The following is an 18,155-nucleotide window of genomic DNA, read 5'->3' as shown; positions in this document are numbered from 1 at the left end:
AGTGAAGAATTAAATGATATATCAAAATTCAAGCATGTGGCTGGGAAATAAATTCAGAGTCTAGTCCTGGTCTACTAGTTAAGCTACATCAAAATTATTCCTGCTCAAGTAGTTGTTGGAAGATGGAAGAGGGGTGTATGGCTGCTAGTTTACTAGTGACTTATATTATAGCAGCATTTGTTAGTATTGTGCTGAATTTTAAATGGACTGCAAGATTTCCATTCCTATAAAGAGAATTTCCCAAGTCAGGGATGAGTTCAAGTGCTATTTTTTTACTTGAGCAATATTATCAAAATTATACTATCTTTTGTTTGACAGTACTACAAGTGTTTGCATGCTGCTGGTTTTATAATTATCCTCTGGAACATCTTCATTCTTCTAAGGTTGCAGAGTGCATCTCAGGTTACTAGCTTTTTACACATGTGCATTAATGTTTCAGCATAAGAGTTCATCTTTTCTGTTTTAAATATCTTGGGTTTGATAATGAAGTAAGGCAGAAGAAGAGAGGGGATGGGATGTTAGCTTTATGGAAACTTCAGTGCACATTCTTGCAATAGCCAAGAGTCTGTATTCTGTCCTGTCGTCTGAGGAGGTAAAATTTGAGGTTGAGTCAAAACAAAATTCATCCATGCCTGAAGCCTGAGGAGAAATGAAGCTTAGCAAAAGTCATAAAATGCTGTATTTGGGGATTTTATCTTGTGTTTTACTTTGCACCCCTCCTTTGTGGAAGTGAGGCTTTGCTTTAGTAGAAATCCTGTTACGTACTGCAATTAATGTAATAAACGATATATTAAATATTGGGGAAGAAACAAATAAAGGCCAGCAGAATCATGTTTATTCTTTTTAAAAAAAAGATATACTTCACTTTTCAGCAAAGATGTCCAGGAAGCTAAGTTTGCCAACAGAGTTAAAGCCTGATTTAGGTAAGTTTACATAGTTGGTTTTATTTCTACTAAAACTGTTTTAAAGAATGCAAGTATGTTAAAGGAAGAGTCCTAAATAATGTAAACTGTCACGACTTTGTTGCATATATCTGAAGTGTAGAACTAAAACTTTAATTCCACTCTTTTTGGGAGCTCTCAGGCCCAAAATGTCATTGCTGTCATCATAAGGTAAGCCTGCAAATCCTGAACATGGCTTATCACACTTTCGTCATAATTTTCAGGCATCTGTCACTCTATCAATAGAGCTGTGATAGCAAAAGCATGAATAAGCAGGTAATATAAGGAAAATTGCTGCCTGTTTAGAACCATCCGATACATTTTAAATTGAAAAATGAAATATCTTAAGAACAACAAGTTATGTTGAGGTCCACTCAACAAATAGTTGGACATAATTTTAAAAATATTAATTGTATTGTGACCACTCTCTCTAAATAACAATAATATGCAGCTGTTTGGATTCATTTTTCAAGAAAAAGCATGGTAACTTTTTATATAAGAAGCAGTTCAGTTATGAAGTCTGTAGTATTAAAGGTCATTATATTGAGTAACTAAGCATACAAATTAGTAGATTTATTTTTTTCTTAGCTCTTCACTGCTTGTAGATCAGATCTAGCTCCCCTGCCTTGTTTTCTAAAGATGATGGGGGTGGGGGACAGCTGCAGACCTACAGCAGTAGATGCAGCCTGAATGTGAAAGCTGCCTTCTGCCTGCCGCAGCTCGCTCGCTCCCGCTCCTGCAGCAGAATTGCTACCGCAACCCCAGCAGAAGACAGACCAGGATCAGACTGGCAGCTGCAGAACTGTGTATTTGACAACTGCTGCTATCAGCAAGGAGAGAGTCCGTGGCCCTGGGACATCCTGAAACTCAGCTGGACCACCCTGACTTAAAATTTACAGTTACAGCTTGCTCCACTCAGAAATGTGAAGTGGGAAGGAACCCTCAGAGATCCTTTAATCCATTGCTATGGCAAGGATCCAGATGTCTGATAATTTAACTTCTCATCTATTCATGAAGCTCCAATAAATAAGTTTTTAGAAAAAATCCCAGACAAAGTTCCAATGTTTTATAGTCAGTTAGACAAATTTCCTGTAACTTAATCTTCCTTGCGTCCGTATTAACTTTTTCTTGTCTGTTCCACAGTGAACAGGGATAAAAAGTGCTCCCTGTCTTTTTGTTAGCCATCTTTTAAGCTGTTGAAAGCTGCCATAATATCTCTAGTCTTCATTTTCGCAGATAACTTTCTTACGAAGTTCAGTTCCTTCTTTTTTTAGGTTTTGTTGTCTAAATCTAGGATGGCTGCTGTTAATCTCCTCTGGATGTGGAATTTTTCATCCTTGTAAAACTCTTGTGCCCAGAACTAGAGGGTTTAACTGTGGCCTTGTTGGCATAAAAGAGCAGAAAAAATTTATTTCTCTTTTCAGTCTGTGTCTGTTCTTCCTTACTATGTTTACTAATGGTTTTAGGGATAGTTTCAGTTTGTGGTGAATTTTATCATACTTTACAAATTGGACCACATTTGTACTTAAATATTATTCAGTTCATTCTAATTCTACTGTTCTGCTTTGAGTTCCTTGATAGCAATAAGTACTTAGAAGTTTTCTTTTTTTAACGAAGACTGAGAAAAGGGAATGCTGAAATTCTTCCTGTATTTTCTGGTCCTGAAAGAGTTTCAGCATTTTCTACATCATTTAATATTTGCTGTTCTTTCTACTGAAATAATGGAAATTTTTTGTCACCTCACTTCTGGTATACTCATAAAATAGTCTGTACCTTCCGAATTACGGTAGCTTTTGACTGGTTTTTGCTTGACTTTGCATGTGTGTGGATATCTGCACTTAAGTGCCTGATTCTGTCCTATGTAAAATTCTTACAGGTTTTCAGGTCTGCAGATAAATTCCTTAAGCAATTACCATCTTTTTTTATTTTACTTCTGTCTTTTCTCCTAGCGGGATAGCTTTTGCATAGTGGTCTTCAGAGATTGTCAGCTTGCTTGTGGGGTTTTGTCACTTATGTGGCCAGATCTACTGGCTCTAGGAGGCAGCTGAAAGGCCTTTCTCCAAGTTCATTATCACTTTTGTCTCTGTTCTTTCCATGGCTTCTTGAAACCTACTCTTCCATCATCTCGTTCTTTCAAATTACTTCTCTACCTTTAGATCTTTCAATCTACCTCTTTTCTTCCCTAAATAGCCAACCCAGAATCTAAAGTACGTGCTTCTGTATTTTTCCTCCCCTTTCTAAAATAGAAGTTACTTTGAACATACTCTAGTCTGCATTATACCATTGCTTCTTAATATTGTAAACCAGATTATTAAGGTACCATTGCCACTAGGTCCTATCCTTTGGTTTAGTGGCTCAAGAGCCTCATCCTTCCATCCTTCTGATGAAGTGCTGTGTAGTGGGTCATCACACTGTTGTTCTTTCCTTTTCGTCTGAAACTAATCCGTTAACAAACCATAGATTCTTCCTTGACTTCAGGATAAATAACATGCACTAATGCAGTTAAACGCTTTACCCCTAGTTCTCTTCCCTGAATGAATGAATGTCCACTTTCTACAATGCCTGTATTGTCTGGCATGTTAATTTTCATGGGGTTTTTCCTGTCCATTCCAATGCTTCTGGAATTTGTACACATGCTCTTCAGATATTCAACCAGACGCAACTCAAATGCACATTTAATTTCATGCCTGTTGCAGTTAATGTATGGTTATATTCAGACTGATTAATCCATGTTAGAGTTAAAAAAGCCATTAAGTTAGTAAATATTAAGGCCTGAAGAAACATGCATCTTAAGAGGTTGTGGTCATTAGAAGACTTGTAAGAACAAATAATTGTTTTGATTGTTTTACTTTGGATTTGATATTTTTAAATGTAAAAACTTAAGATGTCAACATCTGAGTGGTTGGCCTAGTTATTTTTTATAATCCATGTTTACACTTGACTTAGCTAAAATTCGGCAAGACGATAATTTTTGTATCCTTGTTGGAATAAGACAAGTATCTGCTGAGAAAATTCACTGTTTGTGTCGAATAGATGTCTGTATTTAGTCAGCTGAAATCTAGTTTGTATGCTTTTCAAATGGACTTTAGATATTCTTTGTAAAAAGTTTTGCAATAATTTAATGAAATTAGTGTAGTGATACTTCCAGAAAGTATGTGGTTAACTGTTGCTCTTGAGTTCTTAATTCTGCCTTAAAGATTCCCATGGCATCTGTACCCTACCCAAAGATCCAAAATGATAACTTAATTTTTTAAGTCATTATATAAATTGCATCAAGCTTTTACTAGTAAGGGTTGTCTTGTTCTAAAATCTTGCAATGATAAAGTGAAGCATTAATTTGTGAACGCACAGATAAATTCAGACATGCTGATGTTTTAAGTATCACCACATGTACAGCAGCACACAGCTAGAACGGAGCAGCAGTTTTACTGGTTTGAGGCTTTTGTTAATATTAGAATTCACTCTGTTACAAGAACCTTATTTGCTAAGCAATGAGCAAGACATTCTGAAAAGTTTACTACCATTTAATACAGTATTCAGAACATAAATTTTCAGCTTTGCGTACCAGTGCCAGGTGGCATTTGGTAGCAAGTGATGGTTTTTCTTACTCGAAGTTCAGCTTTGTGTAAATACCTGTTAGACCTCCTCCGTATAGTTTCCTAAAGCGGGTCAATGTTATCGTGAGCCATTACAGGTTACATGTTATACTGTCTGGATGTCACTGCAGTTCTTATACTAAAATAGTTGTATCTTATTAACATTATTAAACTGTGTTCTATGGAAGCCAATATTTTTTTAATCTGATGAATGAACTAATTGGCAGAGAGGTTTGTAATTACATTTTTTTAAAGGAGGAGTTCTGTTTGATGATGACTGTTAGTCTCTGTCACACAAAGACAGAAATATTCATAACAATTGTTCATGAAAATTACCTAATGGCAACTTCTGCAAAAAAAACCCAACCAAACAATTGGCGCTTTGTTCAAGATAGTGTTGAAAACTGGGCCAAAAGGTAGAATACAGGAATAATAATCAGTAGAGTGGTAGTTAGCATATAACTCATGCTAAAGAACAAAACAGAAAATCTTAATTCTCTTAATGCCTGCATTTTGCCATTCCTTTTAATTAATGCTGATTTATTTTCAGATGTCAAAGACAACTCTTTCAGTCGATCCCGGAGTTCTAGTGTAACTAGCATTGATAAGGAGTCACGCGAGGCAATTTCAGCTCTTCATTTTTGTGAGACTTTCACAAGAAAGGCTGATACATCACCTTCCCCATGCCTGTGGGTTGGGACCACGCTGGGTACAGTGCTTGTCATTGTACTGAACTTACCCCCAGGGGGGGAGCAAAGACTTCTTCAGCCAGTAATTGTTTCTCCTAGTGGTATGTACAAAGCAGATGTGCCAAAGTATACTTTGATAAAGTATTGTTGTTCTTCATATTTTTAAAATAAAATGTTTTTCTCAATTATGGATTAGTTGAAAGTTAATATGTACTTCATTGATTTAGCTACTAAGGTTAACAGTCTGGATTGGTTACTTCATTACCAGAGTTTAAGTTGCAAAGTTGAAGATAGGATCTCATATAACATAAAAATACCAGTGTAATGTATGCTTAATTAGAAATGCATGTTTTCTAACTTTAATGTAGTACATGGCAATTGTTAAACAGAAGTAGCAGAGATGAGTATTTCAAATGCTCGATTTATATTTTTGATAATCATGAGGTCAGAAACTTCCCATTTTCCTGTATCATGAAAAGGGAATACAAATTAAAGGTGCTATATTGAACAATTAGCTTTAAATATTAGTGATAAAATATTCCTTCAGATTGCTGTGAGAGGTCTTGTATGTTGCTTTTCTGATACACAGCAACTGATTTTGTTGTAATTATGTACAGTTTGCTGAATGTGCTGTTAGGCATAGGTTTAGCTTTCCTGCTACCAATGTCTCATGCAGAACATGCTGCACTGCTCTACTTTGCTCAGAGAGATGGTATTAGGACATGCAAGTTACAATGCTATTTGATTGAAATAACGATTAGGAGTAGTGTGACCTCTAGACAATATCTGATTTGTGCTTACCAAGTGTGGTATTGGCAGCAGTATTCAGATTTAGTAACATTTGATCATGAAGGCAAGGCTGCAGACTGGACAGTATGTTTAATCACTGGATCTGCAGCATGAACCTTAAAAGATACTGCCATGTGTATGATTTTTTGTGTACTTAGCAAATGCTCATGTTTTTACTTGCATGTGAATAAATAGAAATAAAGAAATTAATTAGCTTAAGATCTGGCCTACAGAGATAGTGATTTAAACAATGGGGAAGGAAGACTTTTCCTCTTGCAGTTGATGCTAGGGAGAAGTGGATTAAAACGTGAACTGCAGCGGACAAAAACCTCACATGTCGCTTGTTTCTGAACCTGTCTGTATTGAAGAAAAAGGAGGTGCCCACCTTTGACTAATAACACTTATTGTTGATACTAAGCACACTCTTGTAGTCCTCAGGAGGGAATGAAATTAGTTGCATTTGTGACACTGAACTTCAATACGAATGTGCATTCCAGCTTGGCTCTCTTAATAAATACACACATTTCTGTTAGTGGAAGACCATGCATACACTTAACCCTTGAAAACTGGTTTAACACTTTCTTTAGTATGTATGTGCTCTTGTGTGTGCTTCATTGGCTTTTAGAAAAACATCCAAAGGTTTTTGTATATCTGTTTTGTTACAGAGGCTAGCCTAAGTTCTTGTTTTCATTTTGCGAGCTTCTTAAAAAGGTATTTTGTAGCTTGAAAGACAATTTAGGAGAACTGTTTTAGAAATGCGCTCAACTTCTCTTTTGCTAGGCACCATCCTGAGGCTAAAAGGGGCAATCTTGAGAATGGCTTTTCTGGATACCACAGGATCTTTGGTCCCACCAGCACATGAACCCTGGAGAGAACACAATGTTTCTGAAGATAAAGATGAGAAAGATAAATCAAAAAAGCGACGACCTGTCTCAGTGTCTCCCTCTTCCTCTCAGGAAATCAGTGAAAACCAATATGCAGTGATATGTTCAGAAAAGCAAGCAAAAGTTATCTCACTGCCATCCCAGAACTGTATTTATAAGCAAAACATAACAGAGACTTCTTTTGTTCTTCGTGGAGATGTAGTGTCATTGAGTAACAGTATCTGCCTTGCATGTTTCTGTGCCAATGGACATATTATGACTTTTAGGTAAGACCTGTTTGAAAGTAACTTAAATATAAAAAGAACAAATAGTCTAGTCTTCCACTAGATAAAAAGTTTCCATAAGAACATGAATTTTAAAAAAACCTATGTTCACTCAGTGTTGGTGAACTTCTAACACTGGGGCCTGGATAATTTTGATTATGCATTCCTATTAGTTATGCCTTTAACACATGAAAAAGTTTACCAGTTAAGCTCAGGCTACCCTGATTCAACAAATAGTTCCAAACATGTGATGTAGGTCCTTGAATTGATGAAGATTCTCAAATGTGACTTTTCTCCGTGCTGGAGAAAACTGCCTGGAGTCAGACCTTCAGCTGGTACATGACCACAGCCCTGCATGTCTTTGTGCAGATGTTCACATCACACTCATGCCTCAAGATTACTTCTTTGTTGTGTAGCTTGCTCATGTCTTAAAGGCCTTAGACTCAGGCTATAAAAGCAAGATTAATTGCGAGCAGTTGTAGAATATGTGTCATCTAAAGTAAGGGTTTTAAGTTATGCGTTTAAACATGTGTAAAAGTAATGTTTGAATATACTCACGTGTCACCTATGTAATTTTAACGTCCTTTGTTTTGAATATTTGCAAATGCTATTTTATTCTGAACAGCAACATATATCTATACTCTTCCACCTACCTTTTAGTCCTGGCTAATGCTACGATGAATGTGGAACATGGCATTATGGAATTGTGCCAGTAAAATTCCTAAAAGGTTACTTTTAAGGTTCCTAAAACAAGCTCTGAGCTTGGGAAATTCACTAAAAAAAAAACTTATTCAGGAAGTTGTTAGGAATAAAACTAAACCTGATCTAATGCATACTAAATTTGAAAAAGTTTTGATTGTTAAGTCTGTTAACTGCATTGATCTATATCCCAACATATATTCTAAGTATCTCTGGAAAATGCTGCTCATCTTGCAGGGCAAGCCCTCTTTCTTCCCCTGATTAAAACTGAACTTAATAATGTTCAGATACCATATATTCAAACAAATTCTGTTTTCCTCAGGATTCATTTTGTTTTCTAAAGAACTTTGCATAGAGGTAGGTGCTAAATTATAAATATTGAATTGTTACATTGTGTAGGGAAGTTGAACTCCCAAATATTAACTCCATCTCATAAGCATGAAGTGCTGCTGGGAAGTGCACTTAATGTGCTGTTTGTGTAAAGTTGTCAGAGAATTGTACCATACCCAAGATGCCCAATACTTATCTACTGATAGAAGTTTAGATAGGACTTAAGATTCTGTCACAGATCCGTTTCATACTCTGGAAATGCTATCGTGGATGTCAAGCTTGTCCTATCTGATCTAATGTTTTTGTGTTTGTCTTGAAGCTGTAAGGATGTTTTATGCTTCCGTTGTCTGAAGCAAAGCACTTCCCTGTTACTAACTCTTAGGAATATTCTTATTTTAGATACATGCATGGCAGAAATGTCATTTCTGGGTGATATGCTTACAAGAAAATATTGCTTTTTATTTCTTACCTATAGAACTTGCCTCCAAAGTCATGTTACCCTTTCTCCTGCTTTTTGTTTGCCATATATGAAATCTCCTGCTAAGAGACAATTCACAATCTGTAGAATGCAAGCTTAAAATCTAGAGATATCAGTATCATACAAAAAAAACCACCACCACCACTTACTGTTGCACTTACTACATCTTTTTTTTCATTGCTTTTGGCTTCACCTTGCCCCTTTACTGCTTTCTTTAGTTCCAAAAATAATAGTCTTATGCAGATGGTATCTGCAGCAGAAGCTGCTCAATGTTTGGTTGGTACATTTGTGGGTAACATCTTGTGTAAATAATGTTTTTACAAAAATTTCACAGGATGTTTTTGAGACAGCTGTTTATTTTGGGTTTTCTTTATCAAGACATCAGGTGTTCGGTCAGTCCTTACTTGCATTTACTATTACTTTGAGGGAGAGGAATGTTTGGTAGCAAGAATATTGTTACAGCCGGAGTGTGTTGTATCTGTTCTTCAGTAGCTTGATGCAGTAAGTACTGCAGTTACATGTGCAGAATCAGAAAATACAAGGTAAGCGAACCTTACTCTGAGGAGTTCCTCTTAAATGTGCAGTCAAAGAAGGTGGACATAATTCACAAGATTGAGGCTACTGAATTCTGCTTTGAATTCTACGTTGAAAGCACACCCACTTTTATTTCCAAGTGTTCTTGAGGAGAGATCTTTCAGGCTTGTCTTTTCAGTCAAGGAGAAATTCTTTACCTGAGAGAAGAGGCAGGATGTTTAATTGCGAACTTTTGGCAAATGCTTATCAAAACATTTTGTTAGTAATTACTGAATAATGCTTTACGTGAATCTGATTTACATACTCAGAGTATTGTTTAAATGATGCTTTAAGTGCATCTGATGTTTAAATTTCACTTTTGAGGTGCTACTTTGAAAAAAAACCTCATGTTTTGAGATTTTGTAATTGCATTAAATGATACCCTGTTTATGTGGTACTTATGCAGATGGCGAAGAGAAAAATAACATATTGCAGTTCAAAAATGAGCCATTTGGTCAATAACAGACAATTGTGCTATATTTACTTTTTAAATTTTCTTTCTTAAGTTTGCCAAGTTTAAGGCCACTGTTGGATGTCTATTACCTGCCACTCACTAATATGCGGATAGCCAGAACATTCTGCTTCACCAATAATGGACAAGCACTCTATCTTGTCTCACCGACGGAAATACAGAGGCTCACCTACAGTCAAGAAACATGTGAAAATCTTCAGGTAATAATTAAAAAAAAAAATGAATTTTCTGACAAAGATGTACTGTGAGCTGGTTCAGTTCTGGATTCATGATGCTTACAGTAATTAAGTTTGTCATAAAGCTGAGCACTTTGGCTTCCGTGCTTTGATTTTCCTCACTGTAGAGTCTGATTCAGGATTAATCACTTCCCTGACTCTTAAATCTTACTGGTTCATCCATCCTCTTGTATTTGAAACAGTTTCTTTCATAATTTCCTTTTTGATCGGTAGGAAATTTCCTTGTTTAACATGTGCAGTTAACAAAACTCCCTTGTTAGATTGATGCTGGTGGAGGCACGTGCTGACACAAGCAGGGAATGCTAACCCAAGATACTTGCAGGAAGCCATTATGTTTCAGATTAACATTAACACATTAACAGCCTGAAAAGATTCTCAGCCATGCGTCAGCTTGGAAGCTGTGTAGAATACTGAAATAGCAGAGATGCAGGCTGTAAGCTCGACTTCCATACCATGCACGGATATAAGTATTTGTAGATACAGTTTTAACGGAACAAAATCAGGATTGTTGCTGAAGTTATTGAGGGGCAAATACAGCTTTACTCAAACCCACTTCTTTGCTACTGAATTTCATGAGCTATAAACTTCCAGCTATCAGAACAGATGGTTTGGACAGATTCCTTAATGTTTTTATTTTTCATTTCCTAATTCACCTTGCAAAGGCAGATGCCTATTAAAACATATTCATTTTGAAACTCAAATCCACAAAATAAATCATTAAAGTGAAAGAGTATTCCATTAATTTGTGTGTGAAGTAACGTATGCCTTGTTGTGTCTCTTCTTCACTGCAAAGGAAATGTTGGGTGAGCTCTTCACTCCTGTAGAAACACCAGAAGCACCGAACAGGGGGTTCTTTAAAGGCCTGTTTGGAGGTGGAGCACAGTCACTTGACAGAGAAGAACTCTGTAAGTTTTTAGTATTCATTATTTTCCTGGTATTTCTACCCAAGGAAACAGTGATCCTTGAGAAGTGTATTACCTGTGTTAATAGAATATTATATCTGCAAAGAGGAAAGTAAAAAAAGAGAATGACAACTACTTCTTCATAGCTTTTGTGTTGTATATCTACCAAAAAGATCAGAAAAGCTTGGTACTGTTTTCTCACACGCTGCTTTACCTCATTCAGGAGTAGATTATAATACAAGAAATGGGACAGCTGATCTTATGTTTGTTCATCTTTAGGAATTGTATGGTACTGACCATGATTTTCTTCATGTTATTAAACAGAGAATTGCTAGTTCTGAAGAACGCGATTTTGGACAGTGAGAAAATGAAAACTTCATCCTCAGTTCATTTGCTAGGTTCTTTTTCCTCATTTGACTTGTGCAGAGATGCCTTAGGAATGAGATCAAGGGTAGAAATGTGTGATAGTTCAATTCAGTCCTATAAACATAGGACGGTAAAAGTCTGATTTGGCAGGTTTTATTGCTTTATCATTTTCTCATTGGTTTTTGATCACAGCTTTTTTTTTCCTGTGATTGCATGCAACATTTTAATATATTTCCACTTATTCAGATATTTGCTAGATGAAACACCATATTATGCAAGTTTATTTGTAAGAATAACTGTTTCCTTTTTAACATGAAACATAGCTGTTAAAACAGACAAAGCTCCCTGGCAGTCCCTTCTTTTTTTTATTGGTTCTTTTGATCTATCCAGTAAAAAGTAAATCAGTCTTTACTACTTGTGCCTGTACACTTTGAACGAATATAAAATATTTAGAATTCACTTTGTGTTAAAAGTTCCATTTGTATTTATTTGTGTATAATGCTTTGAGAGGTTGGTCAACTATTCTATTAGAGAAAATTGCGTGCACAAATTATATATTAATTAGTGTGACTGGGACAAGGGAAAACTGCCTCTTCGTGGCAGCAGAAGAGCACTCTTGTAATTTTAGAAGCTATCTGTTTACATCATTTCAAGTTTCCACCATTTTGCCCTGACTCTTTTGACCTATTTTTAAGGAAATTTTTTAATAACTCAATCTCAGGCTTTGTTTGTGGCTTTCGATAGAATTGTTTTGGCTCAGATCTTCAAGAAGAAAATAGTATTGAATGGGGAAAAAAGCCTGACAAATTGTAGCATGAAAGTGAGTTCAGTGACTATTTGAAAGACATTTTCAGGTGCCTCGAATTGTCATATTTAACACGAGGGTCACAGCAGAATCTGTAATAAGTGAAATGATTTCTCTTCTTTCTGTAAATTTCCAAGACTAAAAGTTTTTAGTGTTAGTTGAAATCTAAATCATTATTCCTAGAAGCGTGAAATTAAATCAGAAAATCTTGAAATACTGCAACAAAACTTGTTAAATAAGTTAATATTTTTTCTAGAGGTAAAAAAATATTTAAACCATTAGAGGCAAAAAATATTTAAACCATAATTAAACTTTTTTTAAAAAAAAGTTAGATTATCTGGTTTGACTTCAGCATCCAAAAATGTTTTGGCCTTCACTCAAGTTTTTGTAAAGTATACAATTCATTGTAACATTGACATGTCCATTAGGTGTCTAGACTAAACTAGGTGGCTGATGATGAGCAAAGGAGATGTAGTCGGTGTGGTCACTGGAGTCTAGAGAGCTGTTCAGCTGACCATTTGTGGGTGTCTACTTTAGGATGAGCCGATTTGTTCTTACAGCTGTACTGCATTTTCAGGATTTATGTTATTTTTTTCAAGATTTTCATAATAATGAGAGCACAGGCACCTAACCTTCATGTGTCTGCATCTAAAACTGAACTTTCATCATACAGACCCAGCAAAGCACTTCCAGAACCGACCACAGCTTCTGTTTTCAAAATCCTCCTGCTTTGTGTGCTGAACTCCCACCACTTTCCCTATGAAGCAAACTATGTTGTTAAAAACCACTTCACCAGCACAATTCAGTTGACGCCTGTGATGCCAGCACTGCTGAGAGTTTTAATTTCACACTCAAGCTGTGAAAAGGTTATAGTTTTATAACCTGCATGGAAATTCTGAAATATGTTTGGAAAAAAAAATCTCAATTTTATTAAATAGTAACATCTAGTAACATTGAGTAGTGAGTATTGCTCATAGGCATGCCTAAGATTAGGTGTTCAGTGTCCACGCAAAGAAATGACACCTCTTTATAAACTAGTTGTATTGGTATTTGCATAATAATGACAGAAAACTTTACTAATCTGTGTTTGCTGCTTTGCAAATGCCTCCAGTTGGAGAATCAGCGTCTGGGAAAGCATCAAGAAGTCTTGCCCAGCATATTCCAGGGCCTGGGGGTATTGAAGGTGTCAAAGGAGCAGCCTCCGGTGTAGTTGGTGAACTAGCACGAGCCCGGTTGGCACTAGATGAAAGAGGACAGAAACTAGGAGAACTGGAAGAAAAAACTGCAGCTATGCTTTACAGCGCTGATTCTTTCTCTAAACACGCTCATGAGGTGAGTCCGTTGCATGTTAACCTGAGAGCATTAAACTGATTCTCCAGCAAATAAATGCAAGTTTTGCAAGTAACTGACTTCTCAAAGGCACGTTAGAGGTATCTAAAGGGAATGCAATATCATTTATAAAGGACACTTCCCTTTTATCTGTCAATCACTATTCTTAATAATTAAGTATTAATGTAAGCAGCTTTATGTTAGAGCACGTTGGTCTAGAGCGTGCCCTCTGCCTGAGTGGCATGTAGACTTCCAAACACATGGGTCTGTTCCCATTACTTCAAGAATTTGTCACTGAACTGGATAAGAAGAGTAATGCTCTGAGATTCCTGTGGTTCTGACGAAAGACCCAGTTGTTGCAGGCAAACTCCATGAATCCAAGCTAACTTTTTTCCTCAGTAACTACGTAAGATGGCTGTTCTCTTCTGTGCTCACGCAGATCTCTTCCATATCCTAAACTCCTGTTCAGCCTTCCCATTTTCCCAAAAAGGTATTTTTCTATCTGAGTTTAGATCATCAGCAGTGATACTACCATTAGAACTGTCATCCTGCTAAATCCTCGCTGTTCAGCAATGTTGTTGCAGTTTTGTGAAGCCTTAAAGTCCCTCTTTCTTATGCTGCTTTGTAAGCATATAATTTGTTTGTATCATTGTACTTTTTGGTACGTTATAGAAACAGTAATTAGACATTGTTTTTTGTTTTTTAGATGATGTTGAAGTACAAAGACAAGAAGTGGTACCAATTCTGATGACACTCATCAATTACATCTGTTTGATTTTGTTCTGATGAGAAAATCTTGGTTTTTCATTAATTTTGGCAGGACCATTGAAATTTAAAGAAGTAATCACCACTGGATACCGTTGTTTCCTAGCACAAATCATACACTGTTTTACCTCAGTCCTGGCTTTAACTGAGGAGCTTTATATTTAAAAGAAACACAAAAAACCAAACTTGAGTGTTTCTTAGCTGTTGGTTAGCTGAGAGTTCAAACAGAGAAGGTAACTAGAACATGTGGAAAAGAGTGAAGGGAAGATGTAGTGTGAGATGGGCAGGGGCAATGCAGGGTCAATCCTATGTTAATATTTCATATGCCAAAAGTTTTTGTGCTATTGTAATTGCTGCCAGTGTTATACCCTTCTGTGAGGAGAGGCAATAAATCAGGGGTCCAAGAGCTGGAAGAAAGTTGTCTTGCTGGACAGTAGCTGACTTACCCTCTCTAGGACTTCACTATAATTTACCATTATCGTTGAAGAAGAGTTGAAGTTTGCTGTCACTTCTTTCATCAGAAAAGCTGGAAGCTGGGAAGATTTCATGTTGAAGATTTTATACGTAGGTGACCTGTGCATAGCCTTTTCTTGGACCCCTGATCTAGTATTCCTGTATTCACATCATATTCTGAAGTGCAAAACAAGAGTATACACAATTTTTGCATTAAAAAAGTCAAGTGAATAATATGACTGGAATGTGTCATGCTGGGAGTTTTCATTTGTGTTATGGTCTTGAAATGTGGTAACATCTTTATTGTGGTAAGAATAACTTCAGTTAAATACTATTTTTTGCCAAAAGTAGTTATTGGTTCAGTTTGTATAACACTTAGAAGTGGCTGCGGGTTCCATTCATGCTGTGAATTTTTATAAATGTTGAACAGAATGTATCTTTACAGCCATTAATTAAAATAGCTGAGATAGTTTTGCTCAAAACTTAAGTTCTAGGTGCCCCTTTAGCCCTTTACTATGAAATCAGATAATCTTGGACTCAGGTTTTCAAACAGTTTTACACTCTGTGGAGGTGCTGATGCATGAATAATGGCAAGCATCTAATATTTAATAATGGTCAGTATACTGTTTAGCAAATTTCTAAACCCTGCTAGTAGAGCTATTTTACAAGGACCTGTCTCAGCCCCACCCATCACTAAAGGCAGTTGGCCTAAAGTTGGGATTTAGTCTCCAAAGCAGTGTGTTCAATGTGGGCAGTGGTAAGTGTCCACTATAACTTCAGGAACTGGTGAAATAACGTTCAGTTTGGGTGAGGTAAATACTATAGCTGAGCGAGCTTGTTAATGGCTGGTGCACTAAACCTGTAGCAGTGGGAGCGACCAGAGCTCTTTTAAAAAGAAAGGATTCCTTAAAATATTTAGTATTTTAAAAATTTATTTAGGCTTTTTTCCTCAAAACAGGAATACTTACTGACTGGTTTTGCTTTATAAAAGGGAGTACTTAGAAGCTGATAGGTCTACATTGTCTGAAGTTAATCACTTGGGTTTGCTTCTCCAAGCATTACATTCTGTGTGGTGTTTTTCGCACTTTCCAAATGTTCCCAAAGCAAAACCTTGGTTATGTTTGTATTGTAAAGTGATGTTGCATATCTGTGGGTAAGGCAACCTTACAAAACACTTAAAGGGTGCAAAGTACTGAAGTTCCTGACAGTTCTGAATTAATTTTTCAAATGAAAGGCAAATAGGTTTGGGCTTTGTAGCACAAATTGATAAATTTTCTGGTTTTTCATCAGATGTTACTCTACATAAAAAGACAAGTGGATTGTGTTGCCAGTACGAGGGCATGCCATGCCACGTCCACTGTTCGAAGAACTGGACAGATAACAGGGTGGCAACTTGAACAAGCAGCATTGATTTCTTTGATGGCGCTGTCCCATACCTACTGAGGCAACGTGAACTCTAGTTACCTAACTCAGCTTGCCGCACAATTTTTGCCTCTGCATGTTAGTTAATTTCTTTTTCAGTGTCTAATTAATGCGTATTTAAATTAACAGCATTTTATTAAAAATCCAGGTAAAAGAAAACTAGATAAACTACTATCCGTACCATTTCCAAAAATAAAACACCCTAGCTGACGCTTGTCCCCTTCCTTATCTCACATTTATAAATTCAGATGACTGACTATTATTATTTGACCCGGTGAAGATGAACTATATTTCAGAGCAACAGAATCCTGGAAAACTAGTCTGGTCAGGCTGTGGGGGACAGGATGGCAAAAGTACGCTTCGTCAAATCATGGTATCAGTTCACTGGAAGATGACCTTGACTTGAAAGGAAAGTGTACTTAACTTTCCCATCAAGAAGCATTTGACGACCACGAGCAAGCAAAAAAAATAGGAGGCAATGAGAGACCATCTGACATGACAAGAGTAGTGGTGGCTTACTTGGTATTACAGAATCTATCATAATTGAATCTTTTTTCTATTGCCTATGTTCAGAGCATGCTTCTAGATTTGAAAACTAATGAAATGCTCATGAGATGATACAAAAATGGTTCTTGGTCAATAAAAGGGGCTATGTACAATTTCAGTCTAAAACGTTCCTCTCCTTCTCTGCGGAAGGAAGTTGATCGTACATACATCATCGCATCTTATTCTGCTATTGGTGGTGCACCTTTTGTACAGCAAAGTGTATTGAAATCCTTAGGGGGAAGCACCCCAGTTTTTTGCTAGCATTTTAGTTGTGTGAAAATTTTTTAGGGTGTCTGGAAAACTATAAAATAATTGAGCTATTACTTTTTTTGATGGAAGTGTAAGAAACTGCCGCTACCTATCTGTTTATATGTAGTGTGTCTCATTAGGAACTGTAAACTGAAGAAGCTTTTCTTCACCTTAGTCCTGCCAAATTGTAACTTTTGAATGTTGATATATGTAAATATGCGTGTATTCCAAATAAGTCTGAAAGTGTTACACCACAGGCATCTCCAGCGGTTTGTTCTTCAGCAAACAGTTATAAAATGTAGTAATATATAGCTGTGTTCCTTGTCTGTCTTTATGCAAAGTTTTTTGCCTGAGGTGGTTCTTGCATGGCAGGTGATATTGGAAAGCTACATCCAAAGGAGGATTTTTGGAAGGAAGTTCGGTTCCTGTTTTCCTTTTTGTTTTCCTTTTCTCTTTCCTTTTTTTTTTTTTGCTTAATTAATGGCACTGATCTTACCTGAACTTTTAAACTTGAAATTTTTCCTGCACTTTAATTCAATCATGGTATTTTATTCCTTTCTACGTTTGTGCAGTTCAGGTTCATTATTTGTATATAAACACACATATTCAAAGATTTTAGAACAGATTACTTTTGGGCACATTCGCTAATTATGTGACTATCACTTAGAATGTGTGTTTTCTTAGCAAAATATGTATATACAAGGATATACAATATAGAATCTAACGAAAGGCACTCATCCTGTGTCTGCATTCAGTTTATAAATTACTGCAACACTTTCAGATTTGTTACTAGATACAATAAAATCTGTTATATTTATACATACTGCTTAAGAATATACTTTTAGTTTTAAGTAATTTTTATACGTACACTCTACCTTTATTTTAAAAAGACTTACGTTCAATTTTTAAGTCAAAGTACTTAAAGTATGTATATTATCCATAGAAGAAGTTGTTTTAAGCTTATGAATACATTCATATCTCATATCGAGATGATACATTTACTAAGCAATGAAAACAAATAGCCCATTTTGCTTTGCAGAAAATCATACTTATTTTTACCTCCCATTTTGAACACTCTTAAACAATTCCCTAAGTAGGGAGAGGGAAGATAGTGCATTCAGGAAACTAACCTAATGTAAAAGTTTTCTCAGCAGCTGTGGTCTGTGGCTGACTGGCTTTCTGTGATTTTATTTTTTTTAGGTATACACATGAAAGACTTTTCAGCCCTGTTCCTCGAACTTTTAGAATTACCCAGAATTGAAGTGAGGCTTGTCCAATAAATATTTTCTTTGAGTAACGTATGAATCTTGATTGTACATCAGCTCTTTACATGTAAATCGGGGGGGTGGTTGTATACCAAACGTGTGT

At 36.2% G+C, this 18,155-nt stretch overlaps 1 protein-coding gene across 9 annotated transcripts in view; it reads left to right on the top strand.

Annotated features, from left to right (window-relative positions):
* The window catches only part of STXBP5 (syntaxin binding protein 5), a 106,009-nt gene extending 89,806 nt beyond the window's left edge, over positions 1 to 16,203 (top strand). For 6 of the 9 annotated variants that reach the window (XM_075087997.1, XM_075087994.1, XM_075087990.1 and 3 more), the window contains 7 exons: positions 873 to 923; positions 5,088 to 5,327; positions 6,796 to 7,165; positions 9,749 to 9,914; positions 10,744 to 10,855; positions 13,135 to 13,355; positions 14,059 to 16,203. In XM_075087997.1, coding sequence (XP_074944098.1) covers positions 873 to 923; positions 5,088 to 5,327; positions 6,796 to 7,165; positions 9,749 to 9,914; positions 10,744 to 10,855; positions 13,135 to 13,355; positions 14,059 to 14,100 — 1,202 coding nt within the window. In that variant the 3' untranslated portion in view covers positions 14,101 to 16,203. The remainder of the gene's footprint in view (positions 1 to 872; positions 924 to 5,087; positions 5,328 to 6,795; positions 7,166 to 9,748; positions 9,915 to 10,743; positions 10,856 to 13,134; positions 13,356 to 14,058) is intronic. The other 3 variants (XM_075087996.1, XM_075087995.1, XM_075087991.1) reach the window with 1 other exon arrangement.
* Positions 16,204 to 18,155: the final 1,952 nt, after the last annotated feature.

The sequence above is a fragment of the Phalacrocorax aristotelis genome, chromosome 3 (genome assembly GCF_949628215.1).
Source record: "Phalacrocorax aristotelis chromosome 3, bGulAri2.1, whole genome shotgun sequence".
NCBI classification, from domain to species: domain Eukaryota; kingdom Metazoa; phylum Chordata; class Aves; order Suliformes; family Phalacrocoracidae; genus Phalacrocorax; species Phalacrocorax aristotelis.
Note: the sequence above shows the minus strand (reverse complement) of the source record. Positions and strands in the feature narration are given on the sequence as shown.